This window comes from Dryobates pubescens, chromosome 11 (genome assembly GCF_014839835.1).
Source record: "Dryobates pubescens isolate bDryPub1 chromosome 11, bDryPub1.pri, whole genome shotgun sequence".
Lineage (NCBI taxonomy): Eukaryota > Metazoa > Chordata > Aves > Piciformes > Picidae > Dryobates > Dryobates pubescens.
The window spans coordinates 24,830,321-24,854,685 of NC_071622.1; the positions used below are offsets into that span (position 1 = coordinate 24,830,321).

Here is a 24,365-nt window from a genome sequence, read left to right on the forward strand (position 1 = left end):
AGCTCTGGCGGCGGCTCGGGCTCACCTTCAGACGAGCAACAGGAGACTCCCCCCTTCTCAGAGGACGAGCCTTGGCCGCCGGGCTCTTCCTCGGCAGAAATTTTAGAGCCCATCATCACTGAGAAAATTTGTCCTGCAGCTAGCACGGCTCTAGAGGGGTTGGCATGGCTCCAGAGCAGTTGGCACGGCTCCGAATGGAGCCCGCTCCACCTCACGAGCAGTCGGGGCACTCCGCCCTGCTTCTGAAACGCGCACGAAGGGGCCGGGCAGGGGAGAGGAAAGGAGAGGAGAGGTGGAGTGCCAGCGGTGCGAGGCGGCGCTTGAAAGCAAGATGGCGCCGGCGGTGAGGGGGCTGAAGAGCCTGGTGTGGCAGAGTGAGTGTGGGGTTCTTCTCGTCGTCCGGGGCTGGGAGCGGCCGGGGGTCGCTCGGTGGGCGGCGCGTTAGGCCGCTCGGTCTGCCGGAGTGTTCGCCACAGCCGGCGCTGCTGAGGCATACCCTTTCCCCGTCGCCTTGCTCTTTGGGGCTGGGGTTCCCCTGGCCATTGCGAATGGGTCGGGGGTCTCTCATGGCGCCCCCGGAGGCGCGTTAGGAGGAGTGCTGGTTGTCGAAGCTGAGGGGCGACTAGGCTTGCCGTGGATGGTGGGAGGGCTGGGCCGGGCCCAGTAGGTTCAGCGGAGAGCCTGTTGTGTGGCCGAGCCTGTTCTGTGGCAGTAGGCTGGAGGTTAATACTCATCCCCAGCTGATTCAGCTAGCAAGTCGTCGGGGTGGCGGAGGCGGCTGCCCTGGCTTGTGGTGGTGCCGCTTGTAACCTGCGCTAATAGCACCTGGGTGGAAACGTTTTACGTTATTCCTAGATCAGGATGAACCACATAGAGTACAGCGTTAGCTCTTCAAGGACTTTTGTTCCTGTTGCTTTCTAAATGGAAGTTTTGAAGAGTGCTTAAGGCTTCAGAAGGGGCTCAGTTTTTCTGCCCCAAGTGGCACTGGCGGTTTTCAGAAGCTGGAGGTTTTCCCAGATACTCTAATAAACGAACTGCAGGTTTTCGTCGCCATGTTTAGGAACAAGTTCTCCCGGTGTTTGTTAAAAAAAATGGGTTGTAACTGCTCCATGTTCTGCTGGAGTGGAGGCTAATAGTGTTTCAGGTAGTGTGAGACCGGGTGTAATATGCTGAAGTTGTGACTCCATGTACAGCTGAGCCAGCGTAGTGACTCACTCGCTGCAATGGGAAGATCCTGCTACCTTAAGAGCTGCGTGGAAGAGAAAACAAGAAAAAGGGGCGTCAAAGGCAAGCGGACTGTGCAGTGGTGTTCAGTGCTCGACTGCTGACATCTGTAGCCTGCTCGCATTTGTTTAAAACGTGACCTTTAGAAATCTCTGGTTTTGCTGCTGCGTGTGCCCGGGCTCACTCTGTTGTGTCATTTTGTGCCTTGGACGCGTGTTCTGAGCTGTTACAGAAGACAGGCTTTAAAAGGAGGGAACTTGATGAGAATGCTAGAGGGTCATCCAGGTGTATAAGGGCTTTTGAAAATGACTTTGCCAGTGTGGACATGACCTTGAGGAAGAAAGAGTGATGTTGAAGCAGTGCAAGTAATAAAACATTTATGTTACAAACTTTTTGAAAAGCATGATTCTTCTGAAAAGGCTTTTTTAGATAACTCTTGTCTTTCCAAGATTGCAACCACAAATAAAAATTGATGAAGTAAGTTTTAGATGCTTTTAGGCACTTTGTTTATGGATAATTCAAGGCCATATACTGCTGCTTTCTGATGTTTCAGCACATGTGTTTGTGTGTTGTTTTTAGGCTAGCTTGTCTGAAAACCATGTGTCAGTAATGCTTTATGTGGCAGCCAGTTTTTGGTGTGTGTCTTACTCCTGTGAATAAGCAAAGGAGTGTTGTACCTGTATTGTCTATGCAAAGAATGTTGTAGCTGTGTTCTGATGCAGTGCTCTCTATCATGATACCCCCTCTGTAAGGTGCAATTTCAGAATGGATCTAACCATAAGGAAGGGTGTGAGGAAAAAACCTACTTCACCAAAGCTTGTTGTCAGTTAAGTTCATGGTTATGGGAGCAGGGGAAGCTACCAGTATTTAGGAGGCAGTAGGATAAAATTTAACTCTTACGTTTCATCTGTGTTTACCTGTAATAAGGTTATTTTCCCAAGGAATTGTCTTTAATTTTTCTTACAACTTTAAAATCTGTTGTAGACGTGCATAAGATTCTAGACTAGTTTTGGGTGTAGTCATCTGTATAAATGACTCAGCATTTCTGCAATTTCATTTCCAGAGCACTTGCATACAGTGAAAGCTGTTGTAGTCCTTTCTTCAGGAAGCATGCTATAAATGGATCACTAACTTTGCTAAGGTGTGGTTTGCTTTTTTTGTTTGGTTGGTTTTTTTTCATGCAGGGATTTAGCAGTGTGCTGTTTTGTGAGGGTTGTGTATAGTTATTTTCTGGATCAGGGAGTAAAAATTGGGAGACAAAATGCCTTAAACTGATTGAATGTGTTCAGAGAATCAAAATAGCTAGAGAGGGTAGTTAAATTTTATGGTTGCTTATGAAATGTGTGAGAAAAATTAAAGCTTTGAGAAAAATGGAGCGCTGCCTGGGTTTATGATTGCTTTTGGCACATTCAGAATGCTTACTGCGAACAAATGAGATGATTTTGAGAGCCTGTAGACCAGTCTAGGTCATTATTGGGGTAAAGCAGCTGCACATAAAAGACAAAATAAACAGCAGTTGGAATGCTGCAGGGGCAGGTACACTGCACCTGGTGCATTGACAGCTTGGAATTAAATTTCGTAGCAGGAAAAAGCTGATTCCTGTTTGATAGAACTGGATTATTAATGTGTATGTTCTGGTTTATTTTGTAGTATTGTAAGTAAAATATATTTGAAGCTTTTGGACAAAGCTCTCAGGCACTCCGTTTATTAAAAAGAACTCTGTAATACTAAGGATTAGTTCCCTCACAAGAGTGAGGAAAATATGAATGTTCATGAAATTAAAGACTTGGCTTTTATGCTTTGTATACAGACCTAGAAAAAATGTAAGTAACAAATGCACAATATAAAAGTTACAGGACAAAATGTGCCTGTATTGCGTTCTGGATTCAGTTGTTGCCAACAAACACATCTTGGTAGCAGTTATGATGAGTGTTCTGGAGTTTTATAGAGATTATATTCAAAGAAGTAATAGGAGTCTACGCCAGTCCAAACAGACCTTGAACATGTTGTAAACTATGGATTGCCTGTAACAGGAAGGATGTTTACCTAGAAGCAAGGCAGAGGGCAAGTTTGAGGAATGATAACAGGCTTTGGAAATTGTATAAGCAGAAAAAGGCTTAGGAGAACTGAGCTCGAGTTCTGTTGTTTAGTAGCATAAACAAAATACACTAAGGGTATCCTGGAAATGTGTTTTTTGCTAGAATATTTTTTTTACAATCTTTTTTTGAGTTTATTAGATGGAGTTAAGTTTTTTTTGGGTTGCTATGAATAATGTTAATGCTGCAAAAGTAGCTTGAATGTGTTGAAAAGCTGCAGCATAAAATACCCATCTTGCAAAAGAAACACATTAGTGTGGAAGTCTGTGTAGGACATCTTTGTAAGATGCAACCATGAAAAGCATAAAGTAGGACGTCTTGGGAGTGTTCTGTGTGGAGCAGTGTTAGAGTTGGTGAAACTGAAATGAAATGTACAAGCTTTTTAACTGATGTTTATCCCAAAGTTGTCATAGCAGGAAAAGATGACTATTTAAGATCACTTCAAATTCCTGAAAGAAGACAAGCCCTATGAGGAGAGGCTGAGGGAGCTGGGGTTGCTTAGCCTGGAAAGGAGGAGGCTCAGGGGTGACTACAGCTACCTGAAGGGAGGTTGTAGGCAGGTGGAGGTTGGTCTCTTCTCCCAGGCAGCCAGCACCAGAACAAGAGGACACAGTCTCAGGCTGCGCCAGGGGAGGTTTAGGCTGGATGTTAGGAAGAAGTTCTATACAGAGAGAGTGATTGCCCATTGGAATGGGCTGCCCGAGGAGGTGGTGGAGTCACCATCATTGGAGGTGTTCAGGAGGAGACTTGATGGGGTGCTTGGTGACATGGTTTAATTGATTAGGTAGGTTGGATTGGTTGATAGGTTGGATGCGATGATCTTGAAGGTCTCTTCCAACCTGGTTAATTCTATTCTAACTAGTGTTTTCTTAGGCTTATTCTGGAATTCTAGAGAAAGGATGTCTGAAGTTAGGCATATATTTAAAAATGTGTGTCTTTGTGAATGTGTTGGTCCAGCTGCCTTTCCTTAGAGTAGCTTAAAATTTTGCATGTGCACAATCCACTTGAAGCTCACTATAAGGAAAAAAAAAAAAGGTGAAATATTTACAGTTCTGTCATCATTCAGACCAGGTTTGGTGGTGGTTTTTTTTAATGGAGCTGTTTATTATTAGAATAAAATTGAGCTACATCTTTCTGAAACAGTTTGCAGCCATGCAATTCTGTAAAGGTATTAATTAAAAAACAAGTTTGTGCTCTTTTTAAGGGCTCTAAACATAGGCATCTAAATGGGTAAATTATTAATTAAAAACAAAAAATTATTACTCTGACTGGTAAACTATCTCTGTTTCTTCTCACAGAGCTGAAATCATCAGTATTTGATGACTGCAGGAAAGAAGAAGAATGGAAGGTATACTTTGGTTTTAATTTTTGTAAGAAAGATAGACTCACTTAGAACAAGTATCAACAGAGTATGCAACAACAAAACATTTAATGTGTGGTACTTTCACTTAAAAGTGTTTTCTGTCCAAGTAAGGGATTTTAGTTAACTCAGATTTCTGTATAAGGAAATCGAAGGGCTAATGTAGTAGAACGAGGAGTTATTTGTCTCAGTTTTCAAGTTTTGAAGACAAAATGAACTGCTTCTGTTTATCTTCATTTTTCTTTTGAAAGACTAACTGCCGTGCAGTAGATGTGGAGCGGGATTCAGCAGTACAGTACCTGCTAAAGCTGCTTAAGCTTTAAAACAGTTTTAGAATAAGTATAGATCTATTTAATCAGGCCATAGGATAAATTAGCAGAAATTCAAAAGACTTGTGTCAAAGTGAGTGTTAAAACGCTTTCTAGGAGAAGTATTAGGGACTAGCTACTTAAGATGGAGCTCATCTGGTGAAATCTTGTATGTAGGGAGCTTCCCCCTGATTAATTTCTACTGCGAAGTGGCTATATGCAGGTGATTAAAGAATACATGTTAATGAAATAGATTTCAGCTTCAGATTCCTATGGCAGGTTGTTAAGGAAATAACAGTGGTTTGCTATAGTTGATGACCTAAATACTTCTATTTTTAAAAACATTTTTAGATAATGCTTTTAGATGATTACACTACTAAATTACTGTCACTGTGCTGCAGAATGACTGACCTACTGGCAGAGGGTATCACAGGTGAGCATAATTCTTTTTGTATATACAGATGGCAATATCCTGGTAACAAACAGGGTGGGGATGGTGGTGGTGGAAATTATGGTAGCCTTGTCAGATACTGCCTTAATTTGGTTGATGAAGACAAGTGGCTATGGGATATTTGACTAGCAGTCATTCTGCTTTGTAAAGTAATTAACTGATTGTGTTTTAAAATCTTTTTAAATGCAAAAGGTAATGTTTCTTTACATAGAAGCTAAACCTACTTTTAAAAAATCTTTAGCAAAAAATTTGCTGTATTCTTGGCACTTTGTGTTGCTGCTTTTGTGCTTTTTAAAATGTCATTGACATGGTTTGTTTGGGGTTTTCGGTTTGTTTTTTGGTGGGAGGTTTTTTAGGGGAGGATGGAAGTGTGTGTTTCTTTGCTAATGCCCAGGATGGGGTAGATGAGAAACCTGTCCGTCACAGACTGATTTTAAGGATCTGGTAGTTGAAGTGAAGGGAAAATGAGTTCAGTAAAGATCTAAGTGAATGGAATAAAACATACAAGAATAGGAAAATTAGTCTCTGTGGTTTTTCCCTAGTGTGTTCTGTAAATCAGTTATTTTTGTTGCTTTGATTTAATTTGTGCTTATGAAGAGCAGAGTTAGGTTATAAAGGCAGATAAATACTGAAGAGGAGATGAGAGTAGGACACAGTAACAGATGAACTGATGAGAAGTGTTTTCAAGGAAGTAGATGTGAGAGAGGCAAGAAATTAAATCTTAGTTCTGTATGGTGCCAATACAGAAAGCTTTCATTTCAAGAAAAGGTTAAACAAAAATATAATTAAAGAGAAAAAACCCCCAACAAATCCAAACAAAACAACAAACCTTGAGACTTGATTACAGCAATTAATTATGTAACTAGAATAAACCCACAAACAACATTAACAATAATTGGATTATCACTTTTCCAAACAGGTTAGGAGTGCCAGGTGCTGCACTTTGGCCACAACCCCATGCAGTGCTACAGGCTGGGGTCGGAGTGGCTGGAGAGCTACCAAACAGAAGGGCACCTGGGGGTACTGATTGACATCTGGCTGAACATGAGCCAGCAGTGTGCCCAGGTGGCTAAGAAGGCCAATTGCATCCTGGCCTGTATCAGAAATGGTGTGGCCAGCAGGAGCAGGGAAGTCATTGTGCCCTGTACTCAGCACTGGTTAGGCCACACATTGAGTACTGTGTCCAGTTCTGGGCCCCTCAATTTAAGAAGGACATTGAGACTCTTGAGCGTGTCCAGAGAAGGGCAACAAGGCTGGTGAGAGGCCTTGCACACAAGCCCTACGAGGAGAGGCTGAGGGAGCTGGGGTTGTTTAGCCTGGAGAAGAGGAGGCTCAGGGGAGACCTTATTGTTGTGTATAACTACCTGAAGGGTGGTTGTAGCCAGGAGGGGGTTGGTCTCTTCTCCCAGGCAACCAGCACCAGAACAAGAGGACACAGTCTCAAGCTGCAACAGGGGAACTTTAGGCTCAAGGTGAGGAGCAGGTTCTTCACTGAGAGTCGTTAGCCATTGGAATGGGCTGCCCAGGGAGGTGGAGGAGTCACTGTCCCTGGAGGTGTTCAAGAGGGGATTGAACGTGGCACTTGGGTGCCATGGTCTAGTAGTCATGAGGTCTGTGGTGACAGGTTGGACTTGATGATCTTTGAGGTCTTTTCCAACCTTATTGATTCTATGAGTAGGCTCTAGTGGAGTACTGTTTCTTTGTCTGCTGGCATGTTGCTCCATTTCCTTGATGCTGACCACTGTCAGAAGTGAATTAATAGGTGGTTTGGGATAGAGGTTGACTATGCAGTATGGCTGTTCAGATATGCCTTTGGTTTTTTACATGTAAATTTCTCTCTGTAAATTTCACACACTTTTCTTCCCTATAACTTCATGTTATTTTTTTTCCTGTCATAAAACACATTTCAAAGTTGCTTTTTATGGCTGCCATTCCTGTGATGTTTATTAGTGTGCCACCCCACCAAACTTTTTACCTGCCTGTTTTTGAAATTTATAAGCATATGCAAAATATAAATTAACCTACTTTTTAATTAGCTTTAGGTTCAGATTTAGTTAATTTTCTGTAAGTAGCAAGATACTTCTTATTCCAACTATTTAGTACAACATGATTCTTCTGGGAGTATGATAGCCAAGATGTTCACATGTCATTTTTTGGAATGTATTTTTAATATGAAGAAGTAATACTTACTCTCTCTGAGAAACTTATCCTGTTCATTGGTTACAAACCTTTTATTTTTAGAGAATGTGCTACTGAAAAGAACCTGTCTTTCTGCATCCAGATGCCTGATTACTGATCTTTGTTCTTCTCCCTCAAAATTACTGAGCAGCATGAATTTCTCTGCATTCTCAAGCTAGTGTACTGCAACACTATAATAAACAAAGAAAACTGAGAGCTGAGTGAAGCTGGTTTGCAGAAAATGTCTAATTTGTGCCTGCAATTATATTGAAACAGAGTAAGTGCACAGGAAATAGGCAAACAAAGGACAGAAGAGGCTCTAGTCCAGAATGATGTCCTGCATCACTTCATTCTGTTGCTTTTTCAGTGTGTTGGAGAAAGAACAATTTTGCTGAGGCAGTTCTCTTGTGAGATATTTCAACCTGGGCCCTGTAGTTTGAGCATGTTTGTATTGCTGTATCTTTCTGTGTGAGGGGAAAATCCTGCTTGTGTAGAATAGTCAGGAAAAAATTAGTCTTACAAATTTAGTTGACAGTAGACTGAGGGTAGAAAAATTCTTGTGGTAACTTGCTATGTTTAAATAAATATCCAAGTTCTCTTTGCAGAAGATGGGTCTTTGCCACTAACTTCGCGGTCAGCTTGATTGGTGTTGTTTTATCACCTGTATACTAAAATATGCGTGGTTCTTTCCTTACAGATACATAAAGTTCTTAATTATAACAGTATAATATTTACTTTATAGTGGTGGAGAACGTATATAAAACCCGTGAGCCTGTCCCACAAATGAATGCAATATATTTCATAACCCCCACCAAAAAGGTCAGTATTTTGAAGAAAATGCAACTAGATCTTTCAGACTGAAAAAAACAAACATTTAAAACATTTATTTACTGTGTACAACTATACAGTGTGATACTCCTCTGTGTGATGCTTCATTTTGCCTAATGAAAAGACAATGAGGTGTCATTATAGAGTGTGTTGCAAACATGTACCTTCTGATCAATGGAGGCACTGTTTCTTTGCTTAGATATTGCTGACCTCACTGAAAGATGCTTTATCAAGTGAGCATGCAATACACTGAGCAACAGCATTCGAAGTAGTGGCTCCAATAAGAGTTTACTGTAACTTCCTAAAAATTCTTGAGAGAATAAATGTCAGCACTGTTAGAGGTGGAAAATGATGCATGTGTTCTGCTTTGTGTGCTTCCTGAAGTTATCTTGGTGCATGACTGACCTTGTTGGTCTGGAATTAACTCTCCTACTTAAGTGTTTTCTGTTCCTATACATGTTCATTTGCAGCATTCCTAGTCAGGACTAAGTAATAACCAGGGCAGGAGGAGGGGAGGGAGGAGCTTTGGTATGTGAGGAAAGGAAAAATACTGTAATGACTCCTTTTTTTTTTTTTTTTTTAAAACCCCTTACTTTTCCCACCCCTCTTAGTCTGTGGATGGACTTATTGATGACTTCATCACTAAATCATCCAGCAGATACAAAGCAGCATATGTGTATTTCACTGACTGTAAGTAAACTTTTATGTTGTAGTTTGATAGCTTTATATATGTAAATAAGGAAGCTTCCTCATTTTCTTTCTTATAGTTTAGTGTATGAAAACTTTTGATCCTGTTTCTTGGAATAAGATTAGAGACTCAAGTCATTAACCATATTTGGGCTGCCAGGACTTGGTCACCATGCTGTGTGGCAGTAGTAATTTCTTTTGCAATTGCCAAACATTAATCATTCCCCACCTCATCTTTTAATTTAGGTAATCTAGTTTTATTTTTAAAGTATTCCAGTCCTCTCCTGTGTGGGAGAGTATGGAGACAGACAATTCAAGTAAAACTACGTATCACATATGAACAAAATAGCAGTCAAAAATACAGATGGAGAATTTGCTGCAAGAACAATGTTTTGCAATTGGTTATTGAAGACAGTTCCATCAGACTTGTGAGCCAGCTTTCTCCCATCACCCTGAAGCAAGTGCCTACTTAGTCCATCCTTGCGTGATATGAATTGCGAAGCAGAGACAATTAGTGCCAATTACTGTAGCTGTGTGTTCTTCTGCAGTCAGCCAGTGTGACTAACATGGTGTGCAAAGAAGGGCAAACAGGAACCCAAATGTGCTGCTGAAAGCAGCGTGTGAGTTGTGGTTGTCTTCTGTGGACACCTGTGGATGGTGCAGACCGTAGACTGAATGTTCTCAACGCAGTTGCCAATTTATTATGAAAACGTCTTGGTTTCTTGTTTCGTTATATGCTGATACTTATATGCTGATTCTTGTTCTGAAAAAATATTGCTGTCTTGCTGCATATTCCTTTGCTGCAAGTGTCCAATGTTTCAGTTTGGATACCGGCCAAAACTCTTCAGTATGAGAAGAGCTGGCGAACTAGCTATCCCTTCCAAGTCTGTGCAGTATTAGTGTTATCCAAATATTCCTTACATTCAGTTTCCAGACTGAAATCCATCATGGCAGGCTGTGGTGTCATGGAACATCTTTGAGATCTAGAATTAATTTCCATATTTCTTTGTTTTCCTGCTTGCTATGTACATGTTGTTTGTCCTTTAACTTATTTATAGCTTGGGAAATGTTTTCTCTGTCCTGTAGAAGAAATAGCAGAAACTTTTGCTTTGATAAAATCAATATTCTTCACTGCTGCAGACTGCCAAAAGCTAGCAACAAATGACCAGTGATGCTTTTTGAAAATGTATTGATTATACTTTTCCTTTCACTTTAGGAAGATTTGGCAACTCTTTTGCATGTTACTATTAATTAGTTCTCAATTTAGAATTGTCTGTTCTGCACACTGTGAGTTTATAAGTGAATTAGCAGCTGCAATACACACAGATGATTGATATGTAGAATTTTTTTTTTAAAGTTTGTCCTGACAACCTCTTCAATAAAATTAAGTCTTCCTGTGCAAAATCAATAAGAAGATGCAAAGAGATCAACATTTCCTTCTTCCCCTATGAGTCTCAGGTGCGTTTCATTTTTTATCTCAACAGTAATTAGTCTGGAGAACTATTTCCAAGTGTTGGTGACCTGCCCAGAAAACATTTAAATGGAAGGTAGCTTTGATTTTGTTTTACTGACAAACTGCCTGTAAGATACATTGCCTTTCTGGCCTATTTCCAGTGATAGTATGTATTTTTATTGGATGAAAACCAATGCTCTTGTACTCAAAGATTTACTGTTTGCACTTGACCTCTTTGTAAGACTTGGAGTCAGTTGCATTAGAGAGGTCAGAGAGGAAATCTGTTCCTTAATAGAGGGAAAGTATTCTGGGTTGTCTTTAACAAGCAGTGAAGTTTATTAGTACTTATCCTTAGGGGCTATTTTGACAGAGTGGTTAGGCTGGTGCTTAGGAATAAGTGAAACTAACTGCTTGAAAATGAGAAAAGGAGAGCAGATGGATTAAGAGAACTAAGGAGAACCAGATATTTTAGGAACAGACAATGTAATTTTTCTTTTTCTTTCTTTCTTTCCTTGGTTCTGCTTTACACAGGTATTTACTCTCAATGTCCCAGATGCATTTTACCGCTGTTACAGTCCAACTCTGGACAAGGCAAAGGATAAAGATGCTGTAATGCAAGTAATGGCTGAACAAATTGTTACCTTATGTGCCACACTAGATGAGAATCCAGGAGTACGATATAAAAGGTGGGGCAAAAATAGCGGTATATGGTGTAGTTGCTTTCACTTCCAGGACTCCCCATAGTGTTTGAAAATAGCTTAAGGCTGCAGTGTACTTTCTTTTATTGTGGATTAATTGTTTTGTTAATCCACAACTCTAAAATATGGAATGATAGGCATTTGTTATGTGTAGGCAGAGCAGGGAATTACTTCTCTGTGTGATTTCATGCAGCAGTATTTAACTGTACCCAGTTTTGTTACGAACTGCTTGTTTGGTGTGTGATCAGTAGGATGACACTAATCATGTCATGCATGATACTGTAGCAGAACTACTGTGGTTCATACATTTTTGAGGCAAATGGCAACTGAATGTCTCTTTAGTAGAGATATTGAGGAGAATACCTCCTTTGGGCTTTGATAGAGTACAGAGTGGTAGACTTGAAGTCTAAGTAGGCATCTGAAATTATGCCCAGGAGTTTCATTCTGTGGGTCATGTGAAGCAGTGCCTTATTCTCTGTGAAGGTAGCAAAGAAATAATAACTTAGCTGTTCTTCCTTTTGTGCTGTTGTCTTTCTTGTTTCCTGCCTCTGAATGAGACTTGTAGGTGATGGGCCATGTGCCAGCTAATGTCTTTTGGCTGAAGCTGTTCCTACTGTGTGAAATACCTGTAATGCAAGAGTGAAAATGTATTTGAAATATTTTAGAATGGAGTTCAGAAACTGCTTGTGAAACCAGAGGATCAATCTAGGGAGTTATTTCTGACTGAAAGGTAGCAGTTTAGTGTTTTTATGAGAAACTTATTTTTGCATTCTTCCTTTTCTCCCAGTGGACCAACTGATAAAGCCAGCAAACTTGCACAGCTTGTTGAAAAAAACCTTGAAAACTACTACAAGACTGATGAGAAAAGCCAAATAAAGGTAGAAAGTGAACTAAAATGTTTGCTTCTTGTGTTGGAACAGGCTTTGACAATATATTCTACAAAACCAAATTTTATTTATTAATAAAGGCAACTAGTTGCCATTTAGCTGTTTCTGTGTATTGAAGTAACATAGTGGTAGTAACTAATGCAGTAAATATGTATGTAAGCAAGTGTTTATGTGATCAAACTAATTACTTATGTGATGATTTTCTAGACTAAAACACACTCCCAATTAATAATAATTGATCGTGGCTTTGACCCAGTATCGACTGTACTTCATGAACTCACCTTCCAGGCAATGGCATATGATCTGCTACCAATTGAAAATGACACTTACAAGCAAGTATTTTTTTTTGTTAACAGACATAAATGTTTTATTCTTGAATATAAAAATCTGTTGAAGTGTTTTGCTGAGTTGTGCCATAGCACTGTTAACTGCTTATATTATGTAAGGGTTGCTTCAATACTTACTGGCGTTTCCTCTTGGATTTGCAATTTCCTCATTTTAGCTTTCTCATTTAGCTGAGATTAGGAAGAATCCAATTGATATTTTCAAAATTTGAGTCTAACAAACTGCAGTTTTTGAAAAACAAAGAACTTTATACTACTCTTGAAGCAAACCTCGGCAGTGCATGTTCAGGTTCTCTACCTTTTCTTCTGTTCTCTCAACCTTCTTGACCTAACAAGACCAGTAACTGAATATGGAGGGAAAAGCGCAGTTATTTCTCAGGAACGCTTGCTTCTATAGCTCCATACAACTTCTATAGTTATTAAAATGTGCCTATTTCTGTCCAAAACACACTCTTTAAGTAAGCCATGTTTAGTTCATAAGCGTTATCACTCTTGGAAGAGTGTGACATTGTTTTGTGTGAGGCATGTACTTTGTTGGATTGTCCTGACACCAACCATTTTGCTAGGATTTTGCTTTCTGATCTACTACAGCAAGTAAGACCTAATCACCTCATTGTTTAGTTAAGCAAACAGGAATGCCTTATCTCCTGTCAGAAACAGAGTAAATGTTTTCATAGAAGACGCAGAATTTACTGAGTATGAAAATGTAGCAGAGTGGGGGTTTTTTTGGTTAGTCATGGTCTGAATTTAATAACTAATGGTGTAATTTTATTTTTTTTTAAATCTGCTTCCTGGCCATATACATTATGTGAGTTTCTGTGGATGTGAAAAGCCTACATAGTATGATTGCTTGTCTTGCTCTATAGATTTATTTCTGTTTGTAGAAAAATTATAGCTGGTTTGAAGTGGTGTGAAGCATGTTTCTTGTGTATATGAAGTAATTTGTCTTACTTAGACTATTTTGTTGGTGAATGGGACTTCATTTTCCTTCAGTTATAAAATGTCTAGACACAAGAAATGGCACTTTACAATCTCAATGTGCATTACTTTGCATGCAGTTTGCATTTGAAGCCAAAGGGAAGCTGATGCTGGAAGCAGAAGGGAATTCAGATGCATGTAAATGCATGATTCATATTCTGGCTACTGTTAGTTTAAGGGAATCTCCAGAAGCTATTGGCCCAAAGTACCATTTTAAAAGTAATCAGCTTTTTTTGTGTTCTAAGATCTAATTCACATAAGGATTTTATATACTACATTGAGTTGGGCAGTAGTTTGGCTTATAAATTAAAACCTGTGTATTTTACTACTATTAGCATGTATATTGAGTAAACAATAATTATTAGTACTCTAATGAGCTATGAGAGTGAGGGGGAAAACACAAGAAACCTTCCCAAACCAAATAACTGTCTAAATACCTTTTTTTCTGGAAAGATACAAAACAGAGGGATCTGCCGGGAAGGAACAAGAAGCAGTTCTGGAGGAAGATGATGAACTCTGGGTGAAGATGCGGCACAAGCATATTGCAGATGTGATAGAGTATGTGAATAAATAACAAATACTAGTTTAAAATGCAAGTTAGGCAAGTTCCTTAGAGTGTATTTGAGCTGTTAAATCGGAGTACAGGCAGTAGTGAAGATGATTTGCAGTAAACCTCACCCTATTAAATAGTTCATGCCAGGAAGAAAATCACTTTCAAAAATAAAATACCTACGGAAGTATGCAATTTTGCTAATATTAATTACAGTTAATCGAAAGATGGGGGAATAAAATTATATTCTGGCCAGTATCTTCAGATCTTTGGAATCTCAAGGGATTACTTTGCATAAAGAACTAGCAAATTATTGTATTAAATGACATTATGACATTATGACATTATTCTAAGCAGAATGTTTAACTTCAGTGTTTTCTGAAGGAGACCTGTATTTCCTGTATTTGAATCTTTTATGTTCATTTGGAAGTTCTTGTTGCACAATTCTTTGAAGATTTTAAGTAAAGGTCTTGAAATATTTAAGAACTGTGGTGCTGTTGCACTTATTTTCCTTTTTTTTTTCCTTCTTTTTTGTTTTCCTTCCCCCTGCCCCCCCCACAGGGAAATACCAAAACTTTTGAAAGAAGTTTCAGCCAAAAAAAAGGCAGCAGAAGGAAAAGTAAGTTGTTCGAAGTATTGTTGGTTTAAGTTTATCAGATCTATATAATTCATGGCCCTATTACAGAAACTGAGGCTTCTCTCTATGGCATTCTTGGGGGTGGAAAGAAAGAGCAACGCTGCAAGAGGAAGGGAAATAATTATGTCAAACATGGGGGAGAAAAATTTTCAACTTGTATCATTTCTTCACAGTTATCAATATCTGCTCTGGCCCAGTTAATGAAAAAGATGCCACACTATCGTAAAGAGATCAGTAGGGTAAGAGGTCTTTTATTTCATCAGTTATTCTGTATACTACAGTCTTCTGTGCTGTTGAAGTATAATTCTGCACTGCCACTTTGCTGTTATGTGTGCTGTATAACTTTTCTCCAAATTACTGTATTCACCTACTGTAAAATTTTGAGGGAAAAAAAAAATCATTTCCAGGTGTTCCATGGTATTCTGTATGTGAAAAACCAAATGATTTGTTTGCTGTGAGGACTGAAGACAGCATGCTAGTTAAATGTTTCAACATACATTAGGAGGTCGGTCTCTCGGTGGAGGGAAAAACACAGAAGATGCATGATGATAATGAAGGATAGTTGAAGGACTGACTCTTCCAGCCACTAAAGATGATTGGTTGATGCATGTGTTGTTTGTATTTTTGTTTTTGAAAGCAAGTTATGGCAGCTTGGGATTTGTCTTTTTCTTGTTTTGTCTTACAGCAAGTTGTTCATCTTAACTTAGCAGAAGATTGCATGAGCAAGTTCAAATCTAACCTAGAAAGACTCTGTAAAATTGAACAGGTACGTTGAAAGGAACCAGAAACCAAACAACTTCCTGCAATTTCTCAATTTAAAAAAATATAGTTTTATTTTTATCTGACAGTTTTAAGTGTTTAAAAGTGTTATAATGTAGTTGTTATAATGCTGTAATCATTGTGAAAGACTTCTGATGTTGAGTTTACATTGATGCAGCTTGATTCTTTCCTGAAACCAGTGGTTTCAAAGCAGAGAGAATCATGGTGTTTTAGGTTGTGGCTTTTACTGCTTGTTTGACAACTCACTAAACCCACCTTATTTGTGTGGTGTTTGGTTTGTGGTGTGTTGGTGGTTGTTGTTGGGGTTTTTTTGGTGGTTTTTGTTTGTTTGGGTGTTTGTGTTTTGGTTTTTTTTTAATTGTTTGTTTGTTTTAGGACTTGGCTCTTGGAACTGATGCTGAAGGTCAAAAAGTGAAAGACTCAATGAGAGTCCTCCTTCCAGTTTTGCTCAGTAAAAGTCACGAGAACTATGACAAAATCAGAGCTATTCTCTTGTATATCTTCAGCACAAATGGTATGATAAGCTGCTATTTCTTCTTCCCTTCCCTCTCAGTATTATGGTTCTTCAAGTTTTGTGGTGGTCTGGTATTTTTTTTTTGATGGCCAAGTAGCTGCTTCTTTAATGGTATTACTATTGATAAAGGAGTTCAGAGATTCAACACAAGTGCAGATCTATCCAGTGTTTTAGCAGTGTTCCAGCTCTTGAATGTGTGCAATGGTGTATTTGTAGTGATGGTGTAAATTTGTTACCACCGTTTGTGGTAACACAGGGTCACTGTTTGTAGCAACATGAGGCATGGCTTCCACTGCACAATTTGAAGCCAAGATGTTTCCAAGTCAAGACCTTTATTGTGGAGACCAGCAAAGACATTTCTTGCATTGCACAGTTAACGTATATATTTTTCTAGTGCAGTGTTGTCACATTCTAATTGGTTGCATTTCTACTGATGAGCACTTAAGCAAAGAGTACAATGGGTTAATGCTAGCAAACTAGCTTCTTAACATACCCAGCCAAATCCTGCCTGGTCTCTCTCTCAGTTACTGATAAGGTGTACATTCCTCTCTCAAAGGAAAAACATAACCGTCCCAGAGCTATCTGATAACAGCCCTTCTCCTACATACATTTTCTTGTTTTTGCATAGTCTTGAAGCTATTAAAGGGGGAACTCAATGTACATTGCAACCTGACAATTGTCAGTGGGAAGAATTTGTAGTAGAGGAGAGGGGAATTGGCAGTATGTTGTTCTAAGTAACCTATAACAATGATGAGTTTTCTTCTCAAAAATGAACCATTATACAAAATGTTATCTGAAATATGATTGTTATGTTAAACTTAGACTGGCCAAACAATTAAGGAAGAGGGAACAGCTGAGAATGTGAGACAAAATTGGTCTTAGAGTGACGAAGCAATTAAGTTGTCTTTTTCTTACATCGAAGGAACTACCCAGGAGAACTTGGACAAGCTTATCCAGAATGTACAAATAGAAAGTGACAGTGATATGATAAAGAACTGGAAATACCTTGGCATTCCTATTATCACTTCAGTAAGACTTTATTTATTCATTTTGTATTTTCCTACCATCCAAGCACTTGCCTACAACTCTTTCAGCTATTCTTAACACTGCTTATCCAGGTCTCTCTTTTTTTGGAAGCAGGCAGTTACTAGCAAATCTTAGATTTTTGTTGTGTCTAAGTAGTAAATCCTTCAAACAATTATCATGAATGAATTTCAAAGTAAGATACCTATCATGCTGCCTCTAAAATCTTCAGATGGTGGCTAGTTTTGCAGTGTGCCAACTTACTCAGTTCCTTTTTTCTGAAATGAGTATTTCTAGTGTGTCATGAATCCTTCAGTTAATAACTGTTGTTCTTTAGGTAAAAATTTTGCTACTGATTCTCCCATCCTCTTTCTATTAACTGGGAATAAGTTTCAAAAATCCAAGTACACTGTAGGTAATATAACCATGTTTTAATAATCTCTTCAGTCTGGTGCTCAGCAGTATAAACACCCAAGAAGGGACCGTTCTTCAGAAGAAATGTTCCAACTTTCTAGGTGGACGCCTGTTATCAAGGATGTTATGGAGGTAAACTTGTCCATCTACTTAATTCATGGGTACAGTGCAGAATTTTACTGAACTAATCAGTTACAGTCTTCTGAAATTCTCTAGTATCTTGAGTTACTTTTGTTGAATGTGACTGTTGAGACCAAGGGATCATTTCTGGTCTGTCTGTATTACAGAATATTAGACTGCTGTTCAGCAGTGCTCTTAGTGGAGGTAGTTTTAAAGATTAAGAAAATGAAAGTCAAAAGTGTTTTGTACAGCTTGTTGTACGATTGGCAGTGTTTAGTCTAATTTAGAGCTCTGGGTTGTTTTTTTTTGGTTGTGTGGGTTTGTGTGTGTGAGGTTGGTTGGTTGGTTGGTGGCTGGTTGTTTTTTGTTCTGTTTTGTTGGTTTTTATTGGTAAGGTGGCTGTTTTTTTTCTTTCCATTGGGTGTTTAAGCAGCAATTCAAATTGGTAGAGGCTGGAAGATGTTACTTGCCCAAAGTGTAGTTGTTCTGTCCTTAGACCTCTTCCTAAGCAACAGTTAGTGACTAGTGTGAAACTTTGCTGGACCTTTAGTCTGTCCCAGTGCTGTCATTTGTAGTTTCTTGGTGACTCACACATCCTTTTGTGTTTTGAAGGGACCTTAACTCCTTTGACCTACTGCAGTAGGGAATTAAATATGCTAGGATTATTACAAAGTAAAAGCTGGTAGTGATCTCTGAATAGTAAAAACAGTATTATATTTATACAGAAAACACATGTACTCTCAATTCCTTGTGATGTACAAAAGCCTTGTAATAAATCTCAGCATGATGTGGTCTAGCATTTTGCTGTATAAGGATGTTGTTTATGAGCAGCAGTTTGCAGCTGGTTGGTGTGAGAAATTGCATGTGCTGGCATTAAATTCCAGCATGGAAGTTGAAATTTGGGTCTACATGGCTGTTTAAAGTGAATCTTCTTTTTTGCCCTTCAGGATGCTATAGAGAACAAACTAGATTCAAAACAGTGGCCTTATTGTTCCCCATGTCCTCCTACCTGGAATGGTTCAGGAGCAGTAAGGTAAATTGTTTAATTTCCTGAAGCATAATTTACCCATTTCTTAGTATTTTTGACATGTACATTTCTAAAGCATTAGAACAGGTGCTTACTAAGTGGTGAAATAATGTGTAGAAGGTGATGTTAATGTGTGAAACTTGTGTTTTTAGAAATAGTATTTCCATATTTCCAGAATGAGAAGTGAAACCATTGAGCTTTTCAGTGTGTAATAGATTCAGGAATGAATTATTAGCGTACTGTGACTTCAGCAAAAAGAATGCTTTAATCTCTTCTGAAAGTTATTTCTGCTGTGGTAGTGATGGTGGAGTTCTTGAAGTTAGTGACTTCAGTAAGTTAAATTCAACTTCTGTAGGCTCTCTCATTGCCTGTTAGAGATCTGGCTGGTTATCAGGCAGTGGTTTAGAGAAGTTCTGAAATGCTGGAGGTCTTGAAACTAATTCTCAGCTTAGGAATGGGAAATGGTATGTTCCCTGTAATGCAAGTAGCATTGAGAGGTGATTTTTGGAATGTTTTTTAGCTCACTGACTTCTACTGTACTTTCTTTCTCTCTTCAAGCCCACTGTTTTTTGAACCTTATGCTTAGTGCCTGCCAATTTGACATCTTTATCAATTTCAATAGTGTTATTTAAATGGTGAGTCAGCTGAGTAGGGAAGAGTATTTCTATTGCAGGAAAGCTCATTATGCTAATTGGATGCTGGAATCCATATGGAGGAAAACATGCTAAATGTGGAGGACACACTTGAATTGGAATTTGTACCTTCTTAAATAAAAGACAAAAGGTACAGGGACCTTAGGAAAACAATTTTGTTATTCCATTGCTAACCAAGCTGTTGGTGTGTCCTTCTGGAGATGCACTGCGATGCTCAATGCAGGGAAATGGTAGGGTGAGTTCCTGTACGTTGCAACTGGATCTCTGCCTTCTAGGCTAAAGAAATCTGGCACCCTAGCAGAGAGAGATCAGGAGTGCTTTCACCTAGATCTGTAGTTACTGTATCTGTATGTGTGTCAGAAAGTATATTTTAGTAGCTTATTTTTTTTCTTTTGTTCTTAGTTACGTGAATCTTATTTGAGTGTAGCCAGTTATTTATTTCTGGTTTTAGGCATTCTGTTCACATTTGTAGACTGAAAAGCCTAAACCACTTAGCTTTTTAAAGAAGCATGTAGCTGTGGTGCTTTGGGGATATGGCAGTTGGGTTACAGTGGAGTTGGACTTGGTGATGTTGAAGGCTCTTTCACAGAATCACAGAAATACTCAGGTTGGAAAAGACCCTCAGGATCACCAAGTCCAACTGATAACCCTACTCTACAAGGTTCACCCCTAAACCATATCCCTGAGCACCACATCCAAACCACCTTTAAACACATCCAGGGCTGGTGAGTCAACCACCTTGGTGGGCAGCCCATTCCAATGCCTGACCACTCTTTCTGTGAAAAAACTTTTCATAATATCCAGTCTAAACCTACCCAGTTGTAGCTTGAGGCTATTCCCTCTTGTTGTATTATGAATTATTCATGAGAAGAGGCCAGCACCAGCCTCTCTATAATGTCTTTACTGGTAGTTGTAGAGAGCAATGAGGTCTCCCTTCAGCCGCCTCTTTTCCAGTCTTAGTAATTTTATGTAAAATTAAGGTACTTGGTAGTGTCCCTTTATGTGCATGCAACAAGGTTTTGGTTTTTTCTTTGCATTTATTTTCCCCCTTGTGATAACAGAGTAGTAGATAACAGGATGTGCTAACTTGTTTTTATTAAAATTATTTTAATTACCCATTTCTCTAAATTTCTTTGTAATAAACCCATTAAAAGCATTACTGCTTTAGTGTGTAACTTTGACCAGAATTAACCTGTAAAGCCATATAAATGTTCTCCTGTGAAACGTTTACAGTGCACGTCAGAAGCCTAAAGCTAGTTACCAAGTAGAGCGAAAGAGCAGCGCAAGACTGATTATATTTGTGATTGGAGGCATTACGTATTCTGAGATGCGCAGTGCTTATGAAGTTGCTCAAGCCTACAAGTCCTGTGAAGTTGTTATTGGTAAGCTGCTCTTGGAGAAGGGTGGTATGTAGGGGTTCTCTGCATGTGTTTCTGGATAGTGTTCTTTACACAAGAATCATCATGAATTGTCAGAGAAATGTAATATTGAAGTAGCCTGTTGTGTAGCAAAAGAAGATTTCAACAGACCTATTATATCTTTTTTAGTTTCCTCACAAACTTGTGCATCTGCCTGTGCTTTACTGTCAGCTATGCTTACTAATCCAATAGCTTGTGGAAGTAGTAGGAAGGCTGGCAGATAGGTACAAAATCATTCACTTTGGGAGGAAGGAAGATTAAGTACGTAAAACAAACAAACCCCAACCAACCAGAACAAAACCAAACAAAAAGAACAAAACAAAATGCCAAGAAACAGCCAACAACCAAAAAAAACCCCACCCAAACAAAAACCAACCAACCAAAAATCCCACCAAAACAAACCCTGAACAAAATTCCAGAAAAAGTTTGTGTAACTCATCTGAGTTTGAAGTATCTTCTTGTCATGCTTTCTTCTGAGACTACACAAACTGCACCATGAGTTAGTTATATCCATCCTGCCCCCACTTCCCTCCAAAACTGAAGTTATGTCCCTCATCTTCAGATTCAGCAGTAAATACCAGGATTACCAGGTGGGGTGGTAATCTCTCACTGGTGTTTCAGCTGCAGCAAATGCTTGTTGTGTCACCTGCTGTGCTTCAAATAATCTTTTCCTGTAATGGTGTTTAAATCTAGGTGCTAAAACATTTGCCCCAAAACAGACCTTCTAGAGTCAAAACCTTACCAGAGACCTATATCCATCTTGAGTGTCAATTGGTGTCCAGGTGCAGGATCATCTAAAGCATTCTAAATTGTTTGAGATGTCTGTATATGGGAATTCAAATTTAGTCTCCAGTTTCAAAAGAATGAAGTCTGCCATAATTTTAAATAAATAAACACTCTTCCCTAAAGCAATGACAATCTTTTTTCTGAGCTCTAGAGTCTGTTACCTCAAAATACTGGGTGGTGTTGTAGGTGTCTTTGTGTGTCTTTGTTTTTTTGGCTTATTTTTTGTTTGCTGGTTTAATTGGTGATAGTATTGTTTTAATGCTCATCCTGGTTTTGAGAAGCAATGGAAAGACCAGGACAACAGGAATGTAGTTTAACAAGTCTTTCTTCATCTGGGACTTGCTACAGAGCCATGTTCACTGTAATATTTGGCACTAACCAGAGCACCATCTTCCCTTTTGCTTAGAGGTGATTTTTGTAGATTGTGTGTAATCCTGACTTCTGAGGGCAGTTTACTGCAAGGTAAAAATTATCCTGTGTTTCTGATTGAGAAGTCAAGAAATACTAGCCTGTTCAGTTTGAAACTACTGAAACTAATGGTTCCATACAAGCCTAATCTTAAGAATTTCCTTTGTAACTGTAGGGTGACCCTTCAGGGAAGAAGTTACAGTCACTCTCAATGAGAACAAGAGAGGTAGTTGTGCATTGCATAAGAATAATAAGGATTATTTTATTTTTTTTGCTGCTCCAAAATTGGGATTTGTTGCAAGTTTTTCAAGGAAATGTTATTCAGCAAGAGCCAACTTTCTGTAACTGATATTTCTGTGGAAAACTACTGTTTGTGATTAATCTCTAATCCAGATGGCTTCTTGATTGTAGGATAAAACCTGTCATTAACTCACCCTTTCACAGAACAGGCAGTTTTCTTGGAGGCTGGAACAATAGCATACAGCAAAAGGGACCCAGTTGCAAGCCTGTGTTTCAAAGGAGCAGAGCAGGGACTTGAAACTTGTATCCAAAGAGTCATAGTCCAGGTGTCTGGATATCTCAGTGTGCGGAGGAGGGACACTGCCTACCTAATGGTGATACTTGTATTGATACGATGATGTTTTATGTGATAGAGTATGAAAAGACTTTGAACTGTTGTACTTTTTAGTTTTCAAGGTGTAAAAAAAAACAACCCCTAGTGTGAAACTGGTTTTGGTTTTGTAAAGAGGGCATGTCTAAAAATCCTAATTTCAGACTTACACAGTTAATACTTATGTTCTTTTGTCAGGTTCTACTCATATTTTGACACCTAAAAGACTTCTGGATGATGTGAAGAGCCTGAGTAAACCGAAGGATATGGTCTGCATTAAGGATGAATAGAAATGGTGATATTTAAGGTGCATTAGGAAAGGACAGATAGTATGTACATATTCTTACGGAACTGACTTTTCCAGGTACTGTACCAGAGCCTTTCATGGTTCTGACTAATAGATTGTCATTCTATTATTTAAATGTGCTGCTTTTTTGGGGGAGGGAATAGAAAGCAGGAGAGAGGAGAAAATCAACACATGATTCTTAGGTTGTATTTAGTATAGACGATGCTGCACTGTAAATGCTTTTTCAAAAGGGCATATTTGTTCCTAACAAATATGCTAAAAATGACCATGAGTATATATATATAAACTGGAATCGTCTTTGAGCACTGTGAAGTCCTTCTGTAATAGAGTATATTTCTAAAAATGATTGAATTAAAAAGGGCCTAGGCTCTTCGGTAGAACCTTCAGAAGAAAATTTGTAAATACGAATTTATGTTAAAATTATTTAATGCAAGTCATAAATTAATAATTTCTGTAAAGTGACTCACAAAAAAATTCTTTATATGTAATTGTGAAAAATCAAGATTGTGTTTTTTTCTTTTTGGATGGTGGTGGGTAAGGCAGAATGTTAATCATGGAAGTACTAAGCAGTTCTAATTTCAATAAATAACTTTGGAGAAATGCTGCCAACTGTGCACTGAAGTACACTTTAAGTATATGCAGGACTTACTACTAAAGCTTTTACAAAAACCCAGAATTTCTTTCAAACTTCCTTAGGATTGTGTTTACATAGTCATCTGGTTTAGAAGTTGAATTGCCTGTGCTATAGAAGTTCCCAGATTTAAGCTTGAATTCTTCTGAGGGAACAGGAGAAGGGATAATTGGAAAAGGAAAAGCAAATTGCTCAGGTTCATATGGTGACTCAGGATAAACAAAGTGCTTGTGGTGTAGAATTTTTTTCTATGGAAGAGACTAATTTTTTTGAATTGGATCTACAGCAAGTATTTCAACTATTAAGTTCATTTGCAAAGTAGTAACAGGGATGTTCCAAACAATCTAGCAGAAGGGTGTGAGAGTTTTACTATCCTGTGCTGTTTTCTTAAGCTAAATAAAGCAAAACCGAGGAGAATAAGCAGAGACAAGTGAAGTTACAAGGATAAAGAATCAGAGTATAAGGAAGAAGAGAAAGGTCAATGATACTCTTGGCTCAAATTGTGGAAGAAGCCCTGAAAAAGGGCACTGAGTAGCAAGTCAGTGGTACCCAGCAGCTATTTGGCTTCTATGAACAGTCTGTATTATCTCCGTATCCATCAACTGGTAAAACCATTTAGGCTTGCCTGTAAATGACTGTCCTTTTTAAGCAATGCAGTGCAACTTCTCACTGGAAGTGATGACTTCCATCTCTCTTAGACTTTGAGGAGAATAGAATTAACTAGCTAAGAAAAGACCTTCAAGATCGAGTCCAACAACCTATCACCCAACACTATCTAATCAACTAACCCATGGCAACAAGCGCCCCATCCAGTCTCTTCTTAAACACCTCCAGTGATGGTGACTCCACCACCTCCCTGGGCAGTCCATTCTGATGGCCAATCACTCTTTCTGTGAAGAATTTCTTCCTAACATCCAGCCTAAACCTCCCCTGGTGCAGCTTGAGACTGTGTCCTCTTGTTTTGGTGCTGTGCCTGGGTGAAGAGACCGCTTCAG

General features: G+C 38.9%; 1 protein-coding gene across 2 annotated transcripts; it reads left to right on the top strand.

Annotated features, from left to right (window-relative positions):
• The first annotated feature begins 253 nt into the window (after positions 1–253).
• Positions 254–23,335, top strand: STXBP3 (syntaxin binding protein 3). Of its 2 annotated transcripts, none has more exons than XM_054165584.1 (19): positions 254–374; positions 4,619–4,668; positions 5,340–5,421; positions 8,360–8,436; positions 9,057–9,135; positions 10,490–10,590; positions 11,117–11,271; positions 12,071–12,161; positions 12,378–12,502; positions 13,946–14,050; positions 14,604–14,661; positions 14,853–14,918; positions 15,365–15,445; positions 15,835–15,973; positions 16,896–17,002; positions 17,444–17,542; positions 18,478–18,563; positions 20,444–20,592; positions 22,631–23,335. In XM_054165584.1, the coding sequence occupies exons 1-19, from the start codon at positions 332–334 to the stop codon at positions 22,720–22,722; spliced, it is 1,785 nt and encodes a 594-aa protein (XP_054021559.1). In that variant the 5' UTR covers positions 254–331; the 3' UTR covers positions 22,723–23,335. The 2 variants fall into 2 exon arrangements, with proteins under 2 accessions (XP_054021559.1, XP_054021560.1); XM_054165585.1 differs by having other exon boundaries at positions 263–374; positions 5,390–5,421.
• Positions 23,336–24,365: the final 1,030 nt, after the last annotated feature.